Here is an 18265-nt window from a genome sequence, read left to right as displayed (position 1 = left end):
CTATTAGGGGGCTATTAGGGGCTATTAGGAGGTTATTGGGGCTATTGGAAGGCTATTACGTGGCTATTAGCGGCTATTAGCGGCTATTAGGGCTATTAGAGGGCTATTAGGGGGCTATTAGGGGCTATTAGGAGGCCATTAGGGGCCACTAAGAGGTTATTGGGGCTATTGGAAGGCTATTAAGTGGCTATTAGCGGCTATTAGGGGGTTATTAGCGGCTATTAGCGGGCTATTAGGGCATTCCGGGGGGCTATTAGGGGCGATTAGGGCCGTTAGGGGGCTACTGGGGTGCTGTGGGGGGTTGCCCACGCCGACGCCGCCCCGTGCCCCCAGGGCTGCGCGGGCTGATGCTGGCGGTGGTCCTGGCCGCCCTCATGTCCTCCCTGGCCTCCATCTTCGCCAGCGCCGGGGCCCTCTTCACCCTCGACGTCTACAAACGCCTCCGGCCCCGCGCCGGCCCCCGGCACCTCCTGATAGCCGGAAGGTGGGGGCGGACCCAGCGGGGTCTTGGGGGGGGTCAGGGTCAGTCAAGGTCAGAGGGGGTCCCAGGCACCTGGGGGGGACCCAAGTGTTGGGGGGCCCAGGTCAACCAAGTCAACAGGGATCCAAGGTCTTGGGGGGACCCAGGTCAAGGTCAGAGGGGACCCAGGTGTCAAGGGGCTCAAGTCTACAAGGTCAATGGGCATCCAGAGTCTTGGGGGTCCCAGGGTCATGGTCAAAGGGGACCAGGTGTCTGGGGATGGAAGTCAACCAAGTCAACGGGGATCCAAGGTCTTGGGGGGTCCCAGGGTCAAGGTCAAAGGGGTCCCAGGCATCCGAGGGGCTCAAATCTACAGGGTCAACAGGGAGCGAGGGGCGTGGGGGAGAAGGGGCTCAAGGTCAAGGTCGGGGCGTCCCCCGCAGGCTGTGGATCGCGGCGCTGGTGGGGCTGAGCCTGGCCTGGCTGCCGGTGGTGGAGGCGGCGCGGGGGGGGCAACTCTTCGACTACATCCAAGCCCTCGCCAGTTACCTGGCCCCCCCCGTCGCCGCCGTCTTCTTCCTCGCCGTCTTCGTCCCCCGCGTCAACGAACCCGTGAGTGACCGGGGGCGGGGGGGGGAGGGGGACGATGGCACCCGAGCTGACCCCCCCCCCCCCACCCTAGGGTGCCTTCTGGGGGCTACTGGGGGGGCTGGGCCTCGGCTTGGCTCGGTTGGTGCCCGAATTCGCCTTGGGGGGCGGGGACGTGCGGGGCCCCCGGGCGCTGCCCCCCCTTCGTCTGCGGCCTCCATTACCTTCACTTCGCCGCCCTCCTCTTCCTCGTCACCGGCCTCATCGTCGTCGGCGTTTCCCTCTGCTATCCCCCCATTCCTCGTCAACACGTGGAGTCCGGGGGGGGACCCCAGGGTCTGGGGGGCACCCAAGGGTCTGGGGGGCACCCAAGGGTCCAAGGGGGCACCCAAGGGTCCACGGGGGCACCCAAGGGGTCCAGGAGCGGACCCAAGGGTCCGGGGGGGGGACCCAGGGGTCCAAGGGGGGGGACCCAGGGGTCTGGGGGACCCAGGGGGTCCAAGGGGCACCCAAGGGTCAAGAGGGGACCCAAGGGTCCAAGAGGGGACCCAGGGGTCTGGGGGGGACCCAAGGGTCCAGGGTGGGGGGGACCCAACGGTCTGGGGGGGACCCAAGGGTCAAGGGGGGACCCAGGGGTCTGGGGGGGACCCAGGGGGTCCAAGGGGGGACCTAGGGGTCCAAGGGGGGGACCCAGGGGTCTGGGAGGCACCCAAGGGTCTGGGGGGCACCCAAGGGTCCACGGGGGACCCAAGGTGGTCCAGGAGCGGACCCAAGGGTCCGGGGGGGGACCCCAGGGTCTGGGGGGGCACCCAAGGTCCAAGGGGGGGCCCAAGGGGTCCAAGGGGGGACCCGAGGGTCTGGGAGGGGACCCAAGGGTCCAAGGGGGGACCCAGGGGTCCAGGGTGGGGGGGACCCAAGCGCCCGCTTGCCCGCAGCTCCACCGCTTGGTGTTCAGCTCCGGCACAGTCAAGAACCGCGGGTTGACCTTGACCTACAACCGCCCAAGGAGGGGGCGGATGGCGTCCAACTTCAGGGTAAGGGGATGTCGGTGGCCCGGGGGAGGGGACCTGGGGGTCGGGGAGGGGTCCCAAGGGTCCGTGGAGGGGACTTAGGGGTCCAGGAGGGGGACCTGGGGGTCCAGGAGGGGTCCCAAGGGTCTGGGGAGGGGACTTGGGGGTCCAGGAGGGGACCTGGGGGTCCAGGAGGGGACCCAAGGGTCTGGGGAGGGGACTTAGGGGTCCAGGAGGGGACCTGGGGTCCAGGAGGGGTCCCCAAGGGTCTGGGGAGGGGACTTAGGGGTCCAGGAGGGGACCTGGGGGTCCAGGAGGGGTCCCAAGGGTCTGGGGAGGGGACTTGGGGGTCCAGGAGGGGACCTGGGGGTCCAGGAGGGGACCCAAGGGTCTGGGGAGGGGACTTAGGGGTCCAGGAGGGGACCTGGGGGTCCAGGAGGGGGTCCCAAGGGTCTGGGAGGGGACTTAGGGGTCCAGGAGGGGACCTGAGGGTCCAGGAGGGGTCCCAAGGGTCTGGGGAGGGGACTTAGGGGTCCAGGAGGGGACCTGGGGGTCCAGGAGGGGGTCCCAAGGGTCTGGGAGGGGACTTAGGGGTCCAGGAGGGGACCTGGGGGTCCAGGGAGGGATTTGAGGGTCCAGGAGGGGTCCTCAGGGGTCCAGGAGGGGTCCCAAGGGTCTGGGGAGGGGACCTGGGGGTCTGGGAGGGGACCCCGGTGTCCGGGCTGGGTCTCGGAGCCCCCCAGCTTCTTCCAGATGTGGAGGCGGAGCCACCCGCCCAGGGGGCGGAGCCACCCGCCCAGGGGGAGGAGCCTGTTGGCCAAGGGGCGGGGTCATCGAGGGAGGGGGAGGGGCAGAGCCCCCCACCCCCCCCCCCCGAGGACCCGGTCTGGAGCCGCGTGGTGGACGTCAACGCCCTGATCCTGATGGCCGTCGCCGTCTTCCTCTGGGGGTACTTCGCCTGAGGGCCCCCAAATCCTCCGAAACGCACGGAAACGCCCCAAAACGAGGCCGAAACGCCCCAAAACGCCCTAAAACGAGCCTGAAACACCCCCAAACACCCCAAAACGAGGCCAAAATGACCCAAAACGAGGCCAAAATGACCCAAACGAGACCAAAATGACCCAAAATGAGGCCAAACACCCCAAAATACGCCAAAATGACCCAAAATGAGCCCCAAACGCCCCAAACCAGGCCAAAATGACCCAAAACCAGGCCAAAACACCCAAAAATGAGGCCAAAATGACCCAAAATGAGGCCAATACGCCCCCAAACAAGCCCCAAACAAGGCCAAAATGGTGCCAAAACGACCCAAAGTGGTGCCAAAACGACCCCAAACGCGGCCAAAATGACCCAAACGCCTCAAAAACGAGGTCAAAATGCCCCAAAACAAGGCCAAAATGCCCCAAAATGAGGCCAAAATGCCCCAAAACAAGGCCAAAATGCCCCCAAATGAGGCCAAAATGCCCCAAACTGAGCCCCAAACACCCCTAAATGAGGTCAAAATGGCCCCAAATGAGGCCAAAATGCCCCAAAATAAGCCAAAAGTGACCCCAAATGAGACGAAAATACCCCAAAAAGAGCCCCAAATGCCTCAGAACTTCCCAAAATGAGCCTGAAATGCCCCAAAATGAGGCTGAAACACCCCCAAATGAGCCCCAAATGCCCCCAAACTACCCCCAAAATGAGCCCAAAATCCCTCAAATGACATCAAAACGCCCCAAAATAAGCCCAAACCAGACCAAAATGAGACTGAAATGCCCCAAAACATGCCCAAATTCCCTCAAAATGCAAAACCCCCCACCCCAAATGCCCCAAATTCCCTCAAAATGACTGAAAATACCCCAAAATGCCCCAAATTCCTTCAAAATGACACAAAAATCCTCTCAAATTTCCCCAAATCCTCCAAAAATGTATCAAATTCCTCCAAACTCCTCCAAAATGCCCCCCAAACACCCCAAATTCTCCAAAACACCTCCAAATCCCCCCAAACGTCCCCAAATTCCCTCAAAATGCCTGAAAATAGCCCCAAAATCCTTCAAAATGCCACAAAAATCCTCCCAAATTCCCCCATCCTCCAAAAATGCCTCAAATTCCCCCCCAAATGCCCCAAATTTACTCAAAATGCCCAAATTCCCTCAAAATGACCCAAAATACCCCCAAATGCCCCAAATTCCTTCAAAATGAGGCAAAAATCCTCCCAAATCCTCAAAAAATGCATCAAATTCCCCAAATTCACTCAAAATGCCTATAAAAACCCAAATTGCCCCAAATTCTTTCAAAATGACACAAAACCCCTCCCAATTTCTACCCAAATCCTCCAAAAATCAACCAGCTTCCCCCCCAAATGCCCCAAATTCCCTCAAAATGCCTGAAAATCCCCCCAAATGCCCCAAATTCCTTCAAAATGACACAAAAGTCGTCCCAAATCCTCAAAAAATGCATCAAATTCTCCCCAAATGCCCCAAATTCCCTCAAAATGCCTGAAAATACCCCCAAATGCCTTCAAAATGTCACAAAATCCTCCCAAATTCCCCATCCCCCCCAAATCCTCCAATTTCCCCCCAAAATGCCCCAGATCTACTCAAAATGCCTAAAAATCCCCCCAAATGCCCCAAATTCCCCCCCAATGCCCCAAATTCCCTCAAAATGCCTAAAAAGACACCAAAATACTCCCCAAATCCAACAAATTCCCTCAAAATGCCTGAAAATACCCCAAAATGCCCCAAATTCCTTCAAAATGAGGCAAAAAATTCTCCCAAATCCTCAAAAAAAGCATCAAATTCCCCCAAATTTACTCAAAATGCCTAAAAATACTCCAAAAGGCCGCAAACACCCCAATTTCCCTCAAAATGCCTGAAAATACCCCAAAATGCCCCAAATTCCCTCAAAATGACACAAAAATCCTCCCAAATGTGCCAAATTCCCCCAAATTCCCCCAAATTTCCCCCAAACGCCTCGGCAGCAAACTGCACATTTTTATAAATGCCCCAAACCGGTGCGTTTTTGGTCCCGTTGTTGATAAAAAACCACCATTTTCGCCCCCTCCCCCGCCCCATTTTGGGGCCGGTTTGGGTCAGCGCGGAGCCGGTTGTTGGGGGCGGGGCGAGGGGCGGGGCTTCTCGGCCGAGGCCCCGCCCCCTGGCCCCGCCCAGTCGAGCTGCCATTCGTCGGGGGCCAGGAGGTGCCGCTGCGTCTCCCAACCGGCGGCCGCCAGCCCTGGGGGGGGGCGGTGACATCACGGGGTGACGTCACATGTGACATCATATGACGTCACGTGACGCCACACAGCAACAGGGCGGGGGGGGGAGGGTGAAGGGGCGACACGGGATGACGCGCCGTGACGCACGCGGCGACGCGCGTGATGACAGAGGGTGGCGGCGGGTGACGCGCGTGATGTCACACAGGTGCGCGATGACGCAAGGGGCCCAGGCGCAACGGCGGGGCGGGAGGGGGTGATGTCACAAGGGGCCCAGGCGTGATGTCACGGCGGCAGGGGGTTGGGTCACGATGCCGTGGAGGAGGGGGACAGGGGGGAGGTGACGCGCGCCGACGCGCGCGATGACACGTACCGCGCAGGAAGGCGGGGCCCAGCGTGCGCCAGAGGCGGGAGGTCTCGGCCACCACCCCCCAGGGCACCGTCCCCGGCGCTGCGGGAGGGGACATCGCCCCCGTCACTGCCCCGGCACCCCAAAATGGCCCCGGGACCCCAAAATGGCCCCCGCGGACCCCAAAATGGCTGCCAAGGACCCTAAAATGGCTGCCAAGGACCCGAAATGGCCCCAGGGGAACCCCAAAATTGCCCCAAGGGACCCTAAAATTGCCACCAGGACCCCAAAATGGCCGCCAGGGACCCCAAAATGGCCCCAGGGGACCCCAAACCCCCCCAGGCCCCCCCCAAACCACCCCAGGGACCCCCAAATCCCTCCAGGGACCCCCAAAATGACCCAGGGACCCCCCAAACCACCCCAGCGACCCCCCCAAACTGCCCAGGGCCCCCAAAACCACCCCAGGACCCCCCAAACGCCCCCAGAGACCCCCCAAACGCCCCCAGGGACCCCCCAAAATGACCCCAGGGATCCCCAAACTCCTCCAGGGACCCCCAAACCCCCCAGAGACCCCCCAAACCACCCCAGGGCCCCCCCAAATGACCCCAGGGACCCCCCAAACCCCCCCAGGGCCCCCCCAAAACCACCCCGGACCGCCCCCAATCCCCCCAGGGCCCCCCAAAACCACCCCAGGGCCCCCCCAAACCTCCCAGGGCCCCCCAAAATGACCCCAGGGCCCCCCCAATCCCCCCAGGGACCCCCAAAACCACCCCAGGGCCCCCCCAAAGTGACCCCAGGGCCCCCCCAAACCTCCCAGGGCTCCCCAAAACCCCTCCAGAGCCCCCTAAAACAGCCCCAGGGACCCCCAAAACCACCCCGGACCCCCCCAAATTTACCCCAGCCCCCCCCAATCCCCCCAGGGACCCCCAAAACCACCCCAGAGCCCCCCCAAATGACCCCAGGCCCCCCCCAAGTGACCCCAGGGCCCCCCCAAACCACCCCAGAGCCCCCCCAAATGACCCCAGGACCCCCCCAAAGTGACCTCAGGGCCCCCCAAACCCCCCAGGGAACCCCACCCCCCCCCCGGACCCCCAAAATGCCCCCAGGACCCCCCCAAACCACCCCAGGCCCCCCCCAAGTGACCCCAGGGCCCCCCCAAACCACCCCAGAGCCCCCCCAAGTGACCCCAGGGACCCCCCCCACTCACGGCAGCGGCGCAGGCGGTGCTGCAGCGGGCGCAGGGCAGCACCCATGGGTGCCCCCGGGGGCAGCGCGGGGCCCAGCAGCTCCTCCAGCAGCAGGGCCTGGGCGCAGGCTCGCAGGGGGGCGTCGGGGGGGGCCCCCCGCCGCAAGCCCACCCCCACCCAGCCTGGGGGGCACCCAGACGCCTGGGTCCCCCCCCAGACCCCTGGGTGTCCCCCCCCAAATGCAGGGGTCCCCTGGGTCCCCCCCCAGGTCCGTGGGTCCCCCCAAACTCCTCGGCCCCCCCCCCAAAAGTGGGGGTCCCTGGGTCCCCCAAACTCCTGGGTCCCACCCAGACCCCTCGGACCCCCCCAAATTTCTGGGTCCCCCCCCCAGATGTGGGGGTCCCTGGGACCCCCCCCCCAGACCGCTGGTTCCCCCCCTGGCCCCTGGGTCCCCCCCAAACTCCTGCCCCCCCCCAAATGTGGAGGTCCCTGGGTCCCCCCCAACTCCTGGGTCCCCCCCCAGACCCCTCGGACCCCCCCAAATTTCTGGGTCCCCCCCCCAGATGTGGGGGTCCCTGGGACCCCCCCCCCCAGACCGCTGGTTCCCCCCCTGGCCCCTGGGTCCCCCCCAAACTCCTGCCCCCCCCAAATGTGGAGGTCCCTGGGTCCCCCCCAACTCCTGGGTCCCCCCCCAGACCCTTGGGACCCCCCCAAACTCCTGGGTCGTCCCCCCCCCAAAAGTGGGGGTACCTGGGACCCATCCCAACTCCTGGGACCCCCCCACCCTGGGGTGCTCTCACCCAAACCTGGGGGTCCCCTGGGTCCCCCCCAGACCCCTGGGACCCCCCCAAATCCCTGGGACCCCCCCAAACTCCTGGGTCCCCCTCCCCAAATGTGGGGGTCCCCTGGGCCCCCCCCAGACCCCTGCCCCCCCCCGGGGTGCCCCCCCCCCCAAATCTGGGGGTCCCCACCTTGGGAGGGCCGCAGCACGATGATGTAATCCGGGGTGCCGCACTCCAGCGCCTTCCTGAACTCCGCTTCGCTGGGGGGGAGGGGAGATGTGGGTGCCCCCCACCCCGAGGCGGGGGGCACCCCGAGGCGGGGGTGTCCCCTGTCCCCCCCCCGACGCCTGGGTCCCCTCACCTCTTGACCAGGCGGTGGAGGGGGGCACCCAGGTGGAGGCTGAGGCGGGTGCTGAAGCCTGTGGGGGCGGCGGGTGACGTCGTCAGGGTGACGTCATCGTCAGGGTGACGTCGTCAGGGTGACATCGTCAGGGTGACGCAAGGGAGGGGGGCCACGCGTGGGGACACGGGGCAGCGGTGGGTGACGTTGGGGGTGGCACTGGGTGACGGCGGGTGACGCCCGGTGACGGCGGGTGACGCTAGGTGACATGGGGGGGGCACTGGGTGACATCAGGTGACACTGGGTGACGTGGGGTGACACGGGGGGGTGACACTGGGTGACGCGGGGTGATGCCAGGTGACATCAGGTGATGCTGGGTGACAATAGGTGACACTGGGTGACATGGGGGTGACACAGGGGTAACGCCGGGTACCATGGGGTGACACCGGGTGACACCGGGGGTGACACCAGAGTGACACCAGGTGACACTGGGTGATGCCAGGTGACATTGGGTGATGCTGGGTGACAATAGGTGACACTGGGTGACAGGGGGGTGACACTGGGTGATGCTAAGTGACACCAGAGAGACACTGGGTGACAAGGGGGTGAAACTGGGTGACGTGGAGGGGTGACACCACAGCGGTGGCACCGTGTGACGCTGGGTGACACGGAGGGGTGATGCTGCAGCGGTGACACTGAGTGACACCGGGTGACATGGGGGGTGACACTGGGTGACAGCGGGTGACACAGGGGGGTGACACTGGGAGGGTGACACCAGGTGACAGGGAGGGGTGACGCTGCAGTGGTGACACTTGGGTGACACCAGGTGACACTGGGAGGGTGACACTGGGTGACACAGAGGGGTGACGCTGCAGCGGTGACACGGGGGTGACACTGGGTGACATGGGGGGTGACACCGGGTGACACAGAGGGGTGATGCTGCAGCGGTGACACTGGGTGACACCAGGTGACACCGGGAGGGTGACACTGGGTGACACGGAGGGGTGACGCCACAGCAGTGACACCGGGTAACACAGGGGGGTGACACCAGGTGACACTGGGTGACATGGGGGGTGACACCGGGTGACACAGAGGGGTGATGCTGCAGTGGTGACACCGGGAGGGAGACACTGGGTGACATGGGGGGGTGACACCGGGTGACAGGGAGGGGTGACGCCGCAGCGGTGACACCGGGTGACGCCGGGTGACACGGGGGGGTGACACCGGGTGACACGGGGGGGTGACGCCGCAGCGGTGACACCGGGTGACGCCGGGTGACACGGGGGGGGTGACACCGGGTGACACGGGGGGGTGACGCCGCAGCGGTGACACCGGGTGACGCCGGGTGACACGGGGGGGTGACACCGGGTGACACGGGGGGGTGACGCCGCAGTGGTGACACCGGGTGACGCCAAGTGACACGGGGGGGTGACACCGGGTGCCGCGGGGGGGTGACACGGGGTGCCGCGGGGGGGTGCCGCCGGGTGCCGCGGGGGGGTGACACGGGGTGCCGCGGGGGGGTGCCGCGGGGCTCACCGGGCAGCAGGGGCTCGCGGGGGTTGACGTCCTCGGGCCCGGGGACGGTGACGACGTCCTCGCCTTCCCCGGAGGGGCGGGGCCGCGGAGCCCCGCCTCCCCAGGCCCCGCCCCTCAAAGCCCCGCCCAGGGCGAGGCGGAGGCGGGGCCTGTTGAGGGTGGGCAGGCGCAGGGCCCCCACCGCCCCCACGTTGGCCCCCAGGTGGGTCCCCAGCAGCAGCGTCACCACCCCCCACGTCAGCCTGCGCCCCCCCAAATCCCATCAGCCCCTGGGGGGGGGGGCCCAAATCCCATCAGCCCCTGGGGGGGCCCCAAATCTCCCATCGGCCCCCACAAACCCACCCTGGAGGCTCGGGGGGGGCAAACCCTTCCCATCAGCCCCTGGGGGGGGCCCAAAACCCCCCTCACACCCGGGGGGGGCCCAAATCCCATCAGCCCCTGGGGGGGGCCCGAACTTGCCCAGGAGCCCCAGGCCCCGCCCCCTCAGCCCACAAAGCCCCGCCCCCTCCATTGAGACCCCATAAAGCACCACCCCCCCACCAGCGGCCACGCCCCCAGAGCCCCTCAAGACCCCGCCCCTTCCCATAAGCCACGCCCCTTCCACGAGGCCCCGCCCTCAAGTAGCACAGACGCCCCGCCCTTTCTCGGGGCCACGCCCATTCACGGAGACCACACCCCTCCCACAGGCCACGCCCCCACCAGCCCCTTTCCTGCAGCCTCCCTCCCCCCAAAGCCCCGCCCCTTCCTGAGACCACGCCCCTTCCCCATAGACCACACCCATTCCCAGAGGCCACGCCCCCCGGAGGCCACGCCCCTTACCATGGCCGCCCCTCCAGCAGCGGCAGCAGCAGCAGCGCCAGCAGCAGCCCCACCCCGTTCACCAGCGTCTCCTGCCCAGTTCACACCAGTAACACCAGTAACCCCCCCCGCCGCCCCTCCGCTCCCCCAGTGCCTCCCAGTATAACCCAGTTGCTGTCCTACTACTCTCACCTGCCTCCCAGTCCAGCCCAGTTGCTCTCCCAGTTCCCCCCCCATTGCCCCCACTATCCCCCAATCCCCTCCCAGTGCTCCCAGTACAACCCAGTTGCCCTCCCAGTCCCTCCCCATCACCCCCAGTCCCTCCCAGTGTCCCCCAGTCCCCTCCCAGTCCATCCCAGTTGCCCTCCCAGTCCCTCCCCATCACCCCCAGTCCCTCCCAGTGCCCCCCAGTCCCCTCCCAGTCTACTTCTCATTCCACACCAGTTGCCCTCCCAGTGCTCCCAGTACAAGCCAGTTGCCCTCCCAGTACAAGCCAGTTGCCCTCCCAGTACTCCCAGTCCATCCCAGTTGCCCTCCCAGTCCCTCCTCATCACCCCCAGTCCCTCCCACTGCCCTCCAAACCTCTCCCAGTCCCTCCCAGTGCCCCCCAGTCCCCTCCCAGTGCCCCCCAGTCCCCCTCCCAGTGCCTCCCAGTGCTCCCAGTGCCCCACCTGGCTGCTGTCCTTGGCGGCCACGTCGGCCATGTTGTCCCTCCGCGCCTGGTGCACGGCCAGCGCCGCCCGCGTGGCCCCGCCCGCCACGCCCACGATGCACTGGGGCAGGGCACCAGTGTCACCCCAGTGCCTCCCAGTATCCACCAGTACCACCCCATTACCCCACAGTATCCCCCTACTGCCTCCCAGCATACCCCAGTGCCTCCCAGTATCCCCCTACTGCCTCCCACTATACCCCAGTACTTCGCAGTATCCCCCAGTGACTCCCATTAGCACCCCACTGCCTCCCAGTATCAACCCAGCACCTCCCAGTATCCCCCAGTGCCCCCCTAGTGCCTCCAAGTATCACCCCACTGCCTCCCAGTATCCCCTAGCATCACCCCACTGCCTCCCAGTATCACTCCACTGCCTCCCAGTATACCCCAGTGCCAACCAATATCCCCCAGCATCACCCCACTGCCTCCCAGTATCCCCCAGTGCCCCCCCAGTGCCTCCCAGTATCAACCCAGTGCCTCCCAGTATCAACCCAGCGCCTCCCAGTATCCCCCAGCGCCTCCCAGTATCAACCCACCGCCTCCCAGTATCCCCCAGTGCCCCCCCAGTGCCTCCCAGTATCCCCCAGCGCCTCCCAGTATCAACCCACCGCCTCCCAGTATCCCCCAGTGCCCTGCCAGTGCCTCCCAGTATCACCCCAGTGCCTCCCAGTATCCCCCAGCATCACCCCACTGCCTCCCAGTATCCTCCAGTGCCTCCCAGTATCACCCCAGTGCATCCCAGTGCCCCCCAGTATCCCCCAGCATCACCTCACTGCCTCCCAGTATCCCCCAGTGCCACCCCCAGCGCCTCCCAGCATCACCCCACTGCCTCCCAGTATCCCCCAGCGCCTCCCAGTATCACCCCAGTGCCTCCCAGTATCAACCCACCGCCTCCCAGTATCCCCCAGTGCCCCCCCAGTGCCTCCCAGTATCCCCCCAGTGCCTCCCAGTATCCCCCAGCATCACCCCACTGCCTCCCAGTGGCCCGCCCCCTCCCGCTGACGTCACGCGACGCGGCCGTGACGTCACCTTGGCGGCGGCCGCCAGCGTCAGGAGGGCGGGGCCGGCGCGCGGCCAGGCGGGCGCCAGCAGCTCCAGCACGAGCGCCACGTCATTCAGCGCGTCCGCCGCCAGCCTGGGCGGGGCCTCCGCGTCACGGGGGGCGTGGCCTCCCATCGGGGGCGTGGCCTCCCTCAGGGAGGCGTGGTCTCCCGTCGCAAAGGGCGGGGGAAGGGGGCGTGGCTTGGTTTAGGGGCGGGGTTTGAAGGGGGCGTGGCCTCACCGCCATTGCTTGGCCTCGCAGTCCAGGCGGGTCCTGCGCGGGGGGGGAACCCCAGTGCTCCCAGTAAGGCCCAGTAGCTCCCAGTGCCGCTTCCCAGTAAGCCCCAGGGACTCCCAGTGATTCCAGTGCCACCTCCCAGTGCTCCCAGTACCCTCCCAGTCCATTCCAGTGCCTCCCAGTATCCCCCCAGTCCATCCCAGTGCCCTCCTAGTGCCTCCCAGTCCATCCCAGCCCCCTCCCAGTCCATCCCAGTATCCCCCCAGCCCCCTCCCAATCCAACCCAGTTGCTTCCCAATGCCTCCCAGTCCATTCCAGTGCCCTCCCAGTCCATCCCAGTATCCCCCCAATCCATCCCAGTGCCTCCCAGTCCATCCCACTCCCCTCCCAGTCCCCTCTCAATCCATCCCAGTCCCTTCCCAATGCCTTCCAGTCCATCCCAGTGCTTCCCAGTGCCCTCCCAGTCCACCCCAGTCCCATCCCAGTATCTCCCGGTCCCCTCCCACTCCATCCCAGTATCCCCCCAGTCCCCTCCCAGTCCATCCCAGTCCCTTCCCAATGCCTCCCTGTCCGTCCCAGTGCCCTCCCAGTGCTTCCCAGTCCATCCCAGTTCCCTCCCAGTCCACCCCAGTGCCCTCCCAGTCCATCCCACTCCTCTCCCAGTGCCTCCCAGTATCCCTCAGTCCCCTTCCACTCCATCCCAGTATCCCCCCAGTCCCCTCCCAGTCCATCCCAGTGCCTCCTAGTCTCCTCCCAGTCCCTTCCAGTGCCCTCTCAGTCCCTTCCAGTGCCTCCCAGTCCCCTCCCAGTCCATCCCAGTCCCTTCCCAATGCCTCCCTGTCCATCCCAGTGCCCTCCCAGTGCTTCCCAGTCCATCCCAGTGCCCTCCCAGTCCACCCCAGTGCCCTCCCAGTCCATCCCACTCCTCTCCCAGTGCCTCCCAGTATCCCTCAGTCCCCTTCCACTCCATCCCAGTATCCCCCCAGTCCCCTCCCAGTCCATCCCAGTGCCTCCTAGTCTCCTCCCAGTCCCTTCCAGTGCCCTCTCAGTCCCTTCCAGTGCCTCCCAGTCCCCTCCCAGTCCATCCCAGTCCCTTCCCAATGCCTCCCTGTCCGTCCCAGTGCCCTCCCAGTGCTTCCCAGTCCATCCCAGTGCCCTCCCAGTCCACCCCAGTGCCCTCCCAGTCCATCCCACTCCTCTCCCAGTGCCTCCCAGTATCCCTCAGTCCCCTTCCACTCCATCCCAGTATCCCCCCAGTCCCCTCCCAGTCCATCCCAGTGCCTCCTAGTCTCCTCCCAGTCCCTTCCAGTGCCCTCTCAGTCCCTTCCAGTGCCTCCCAGTCCCCTCCCAGTCCATCCCAGTGCCCTCCCAGTGCCTCCCAGTCCATCCCACTCCATCCCAGTGTCTCCCAGTCCCCTCCCAGTCCATCCCAGTGCCCTCCCAGTGCCTCCCAGTCCATCCCAGTCCCTCCCAGTGCCTCCCAGTGCTCACCCCTGGAGCCAGGCGAAGGTGATGCGCGTCACCATCCCCACCCCGTCTGCGTTTGGGGTGAAAAGGGGTGATTTTGGGTGCGGGGGGGGGAATCCCAGTGCTCCCAGTAAGGCCCAGTGCCTCCCAGTCATCCCAGTGCCACCTCCCAGTGCTCCCAGTAAGCCCCAGTGACTCCCAGTGCCACCTCCCAGTGCTCCCAGTAAGCCCCAGTGACTCCCAGTGATCCCAGTGCCACCTCCCAGTGCTCCCAGTAAGCCCCAGTGACTCCCAGTGCTCCCAGACACCCTCCCAGTGCTCCCAGTAAGTCCCAGTAGCTCCCAGTGCCACCTCCCAGTAAGCCCCCGTGCCTCCCAGTGCTCCCACTAAGTCCCAGTGAGTCCCAGTGCTCCCAGACACCCTCCCAGTGATCCCACTAAGTCCCACTGATGCCTCCCAGTAAGTCCCAGTCACCCTCCCAGTATCCCCCAGCATCCCCCTACTGCCCCCCAGTATCCACCAGTCCCACCCCCATCCCTCCCAGTATCCCCCTAGTGCCTCCCAGTATCCCCCCCAGCACCTCCCGGTGATCTCCCTACTGCCTCCCAGTATCCACCAGTCCCATGCCAGTGCCACCCAGTATCACCCCAGTGCCTCCCAGTATTGCCCTACTGCCCCCCAGTATCCCCCCAGCACCTCCCAGTATCCACCAGTCCCACCCCAGTCCCTCCCAGTATCACCCCAGCGCCTCCCAGTATCCACCAGTACCACGCTACTGCCTCCCACTATCCACTACTTCCACCCCAGTGCCTCCCAGTATCCCCCCAGTGCCTCTCAGTATCCCCCCAGCACCTCCCAGTATCCCCCCAGTGCCTCCCAGTATCCCCCTACTGCCTCCCAGTATCCTCCCAGCACCTCCCAGTATCCCCCTACTGCCTCCCAGTATCCACCAGTCCCACCCCGGTCCCTCCCAGTATCCCCCCAGTGCCACCCAGTATCCCCGAGCGCCTCCCAGTTTTAGGGTGAAACTGAGGAATTTGGGGATCAAACTGGGAGATTTTGGGGTGAAATTGGGAGATTTTGGGGACGCAACATAAATTTTAGGGCAAAAATGAAGAATTTTCGGGTCAAATGTGTCAAATTTGTGAATTTGGGGGTGAAACTGGGGGATTTTGGGGCAAAATTAGGGGATTTGGGGGTCAAATTTGTGAATTTTGGGGTAAAATTGGTCAAATTTGTGAATTCTGGGGAGAATGGGGGGATTTAAGGGTCAAATTTGTGAATTTGGGGGCAAAATTGGGGAATTTTAGGGTAAAACAGGTCAAATTTGTGAATTTAGGAATAAAATGGGGGGATTTGGGGGTAAAACTGGTCAAATTTGTGAATTTGGGGGTGAAACGGGGGATTTGGGGGTCAAAATTGGGGGATTTGGGGGTAAAAGAAGTCAAATTTGTGAGTTTAGGGATAAAATGGGGGATTTGGGGGTAAAACTGGTCAAATTTGTGAATTTTGGCATGAAACTGGCAGATTTTGGGGTAGAACAGGTCAAATTTGTGAATTTTGGGGTGAAATGGGATTTTGGGGTAAAACAGATGAAATTTGTGCATTTTGGGGTGAAATGGGGGGATTTGGGGGTAAAACTGGTCAAATCTGTGAATTTTAGGGTGAAACTGGAAAATTTTTGGTCAAATCTGTGAATTTGGTGGTGAAATGGGGGATTTAGGGGTCAAATCTGTAAATTTTGGGGTGAAACTGGGGAATTTAGGGGTAAAAGCGGTCAAATTGGTGAATTTTGGGGCAAAACCGGAGGATTTGAGGGTAAAACTGGTAAAATCTGTGAAATTGGGGGTGAAATGGGGGATTTTGGGGTCAAATCTGTGAATTTGTAGGTGAAATGGGAGATTTCGGGGTCAAATTTGTACATTTTGGGGTGAAAAAGGGGAATCTGGGGGTAAAAGAGGTCAAATTGCTGAATTTTGGGGCAAAATCGGGGGATTTGGGGGTAAAACTGGTAAAATCTGTGAATTTGAGGGTGAAATGGGGGATTTGGGGGTCAAATTTGTAAATATTGGGGTGAAACTGGGGAATTTTGGGTAAAAGAGGTCAAATTGGTGAATTTTGGGGTGAAACGGGAGTTTGGGGTAAAATTTGCGAATTTTGGGGTGAAACTGGGGGATTGGGGGTAAAACTGGTCAAATCTGTGAATTTTGGGGGTGAAACTAGCAGATTTTGGAGTCAAATCTGTGAGTTTGGGGGTGAAATGGGGGGATTTTGGGGTCAAACTGGTGCATTTTGGGCTGAAACTGGGGAATTTGGGGGTAAAAGAGGTCAAATTGGTGAATTTTGGGGCAAAATGGGGGGATTTTGGGGTAAAAGAAGTCAAATCTGTGCATTTTGGAGTGAAACCAAGGGATTTTGGGGTGAAACAGGTCAAATTTGTGCGTTTTGGGGTGAAATGGGGAGATTTTGGGGGTGCCAGAGCAGACTTTGGGGTCAAAGGGGGGGATTTTGGTGTCAAAGCGGGAGATTTTGGGCTCAAACGTAGGGTTTTGGGGGTCAAACTGAGGAATTTTGGGGTCCAACCAAGGGGCTTTGGGGTCAGCTGAGGATCTGGAGTCCCAAGAAGGATTTTGGGGTGAAACTGGGGGACCTGGGGGGTCAAATGTGTGAATTTTGGGGTGAAACTGGGGGATTTGGGGGGTAAAAGAAGTCAAATTTGTAAACTTTGGGGTGACACTGAGGGATTTGGGGGTCAAATTGGTGAATTTTGGGGTGAAACGGGGGATTTTAGGGTAAACCAGGTCAAATTTGTGAATTTAGGGATAAAATGGGGGATTTGGGGGTAAAACTGGTCAAATGTGTGAATTTTGGGGTGAAACGGGGGGATTTTGAGGTCAAATTGGTGAATTTGGGGGCAAAATGGGGGGATTTGGGGGCAAAAGAAGTCAAATTTGTGCCTTTTGGGGTGAAACGGGGGATTTTCAGGTCAAATCTGTGCATTTTGGAGTGAAACCAAGGGATTTTTGGGGTGAAACAGGTCAAATTTGTGCATTTGGGGGTGAAATGGGGGGATTTGGGGGTCAAATTTGTGCATTTTGGGGTGAAACGGGGATTTTGGGGTAAAACAGATGAAATTTGTGCATTTTGGGGTGAAATGGAGGGATTTGGGGGTAAAGCTGGTCAAATTTGTGAATTTGGGGGTGAAATGGGGGATTTGGGGGTCAAATTGGTGCATTTTGGGCTGAATCCGGGGAATTGGGGGATAAAAGAGGTCAAATTGGTGAATTTTGGGGCAAAATGGGGGATTTGCGGGTGAAACAGGTCAAATTTTTGCGTTTTGGGGTGAAATGGGGAGATTTTGGGGGTGCCAGAGCAGATTTTGGTGGAAAGTGGGGGATTTTGGGGTCAAAGCGGGAGATTTTGGGCTCAAACGTAGGGTTTTTGGGGGTCAAGTTGAGGAATTTTGGGGTCCAACCAAGGGGCTTTGGGGTCAGCTGAGGATCTGGAGTCCCAAGAAGGATTTTGGGGTGAAACTGGGGGATTTGGGGGTGAAACTTGTGAATTCTGGGGTGAAATGGGGGATTTGGGGGTCAAATTTGTGCATTTTGGGGTGAAACAGGGTGATTTTGGGGTAAAACAGATGAAATTTGTGCATTTTGGGGTGAAATGGGGGGATTTGGGGGTAAAGCCGGTCAAATGTGTGAATTTGGGGGTGAAATGGGGGATTTGGGGGTAAAAGAAGTCAAATTGGTGAATTTGGGGGTGAAACTGGTGGATTTTGGGGTCAAATTGGTGAATTTGGGGGCAAAATTGGGGGATTTTAGGGTAAACCAGGTCAAATTTGTGAATTTAGGGATAAAATGGGGGATTTGGGGGTAAAACTGGTCAAATGTGTGAATTTGGGGGTGAAACGGGGGGATTTTCAGGTCAAATTGGTGAATTTGGGGGCAAAACTGGGGGATTTGGGGGCAAAAGAAGTCAAATTTGTGCCTTTTGGGGTGAAACGGGGGGATTTGGGGGTGAAACTTGTGAATTCTGGGGTGAAACTGGGGGATTTTGGGGTCAAATCTGTGCATTTTGGAGTGAAACCAAGGGATTTTGGGGTGAAACATGTCAAATTTGTGTGTTTTGGGGTGAAATGGGGAGATTTTGGGGGTGCCAGAGCAGACTTTGGGGTCAAAGGGGGGGATTTTGGTGTCAAAGCGGGAGATTTTGGGCTCAAACATAGGGTTTTGGGGGTCAAATTGAGGAATTTTGGGGTCCAACCAAGGGGCTTTGGGGTCAGCTGAGGATCTGGAGTCCCAAGAAGGATTTTGGGGTGAAACTGGGGGATCTGGGGGTCAAATGTGTGCATTTTGGGGTGAAACTGGGGGATTTGGGGGGTAAAAGAAGTCAAATTTGTAAACTTTGGGGTGACACTGGGGGATTTGGGGGTCAAATTGGTGAATTTTGGGGTGAAACGGGGGATTTTAGGGTAAACCAGGTCAAATTTGTGAATTTAGGGATAAAATGGGGGATTTGGGGGTAAAACTGGTCAAATGTGTGAATTTTGGGGTGAAACGGG

General features: G+C 61.5%; 2 protein-coding genes across 2 annotated transcripts; one reads left to right on the top strand and one right to left on the bottom strand.

Moving 5' to 3' along the window:
* Positions 1–257: 257 nt before the first annotated feature.
* On the top strand, positions 258–3020 carry LOC309604317 (sodium/glucose cotransporter 2-like; the record flags this gene model as incomplete). The annotated part of the gene is given in 7 exon segments (XM_082339264.1): positions 258–484; positions 904–1072; positions 1143–1211; positions 1213–1359; positions 1984–1998; positions 2004–2082; positions 2812–3020. Coding segments are annotated over 7 exon segments (915 nt in total), but the record flags the coding sequence as incomplete, so codon positions are not given.
* Positions 3021–5047: 2027 nt separating this feature from the next.
* RUSF1 (RUS family member 1) lies at positions 5048–13817 on the bottom strand. Its single transcript, XM_082339265.1, has 11 exons — positions 13726–13817; positions 12238–12270; positions 11985–12090; positions 10918–11019; positions 10268–10338; positions 9449–9690; positions 7934–7991; positions 7762–7832; positions 6811–6972; positions 5628–5705; positions 5048–5274 (listed from the first exon to the last, which is right to left on the bottom strand). Exons 1-11 carry the CDS (start codon positions 13758–13760, stop codon positions 5132–5134), a joined length of 1101 nt encoding a protein of 366 aa, XP_082195391.1. The 5' UTR covers positions 13761–13817; the 3' UTR covers positions 5048–5131.
* Between the last annotated feature and the right edge of the window lie 4448 nt (positions 13818–18265).

The sequence above is a fragment of the Platalea leucorodia genome, assembly GCF_965183815.1.
Source record: "Platalea leucorodia genome assembly, contig: HAP1_HAP1_SCAFFOLD_638, whole genome shotgun sequence".
Lineage (NCBI taxonomy): Eukaryota > Metazoa > Chordata > Aves > Pelecaniformes > Threskiornithidae > Platalea > Platalea leucorodia.
The sequence above is the reverse complement of the archived record's forward strand: the minus strand, read 5'-3'. Positions and strand labels throughout refer to the sequence as shown.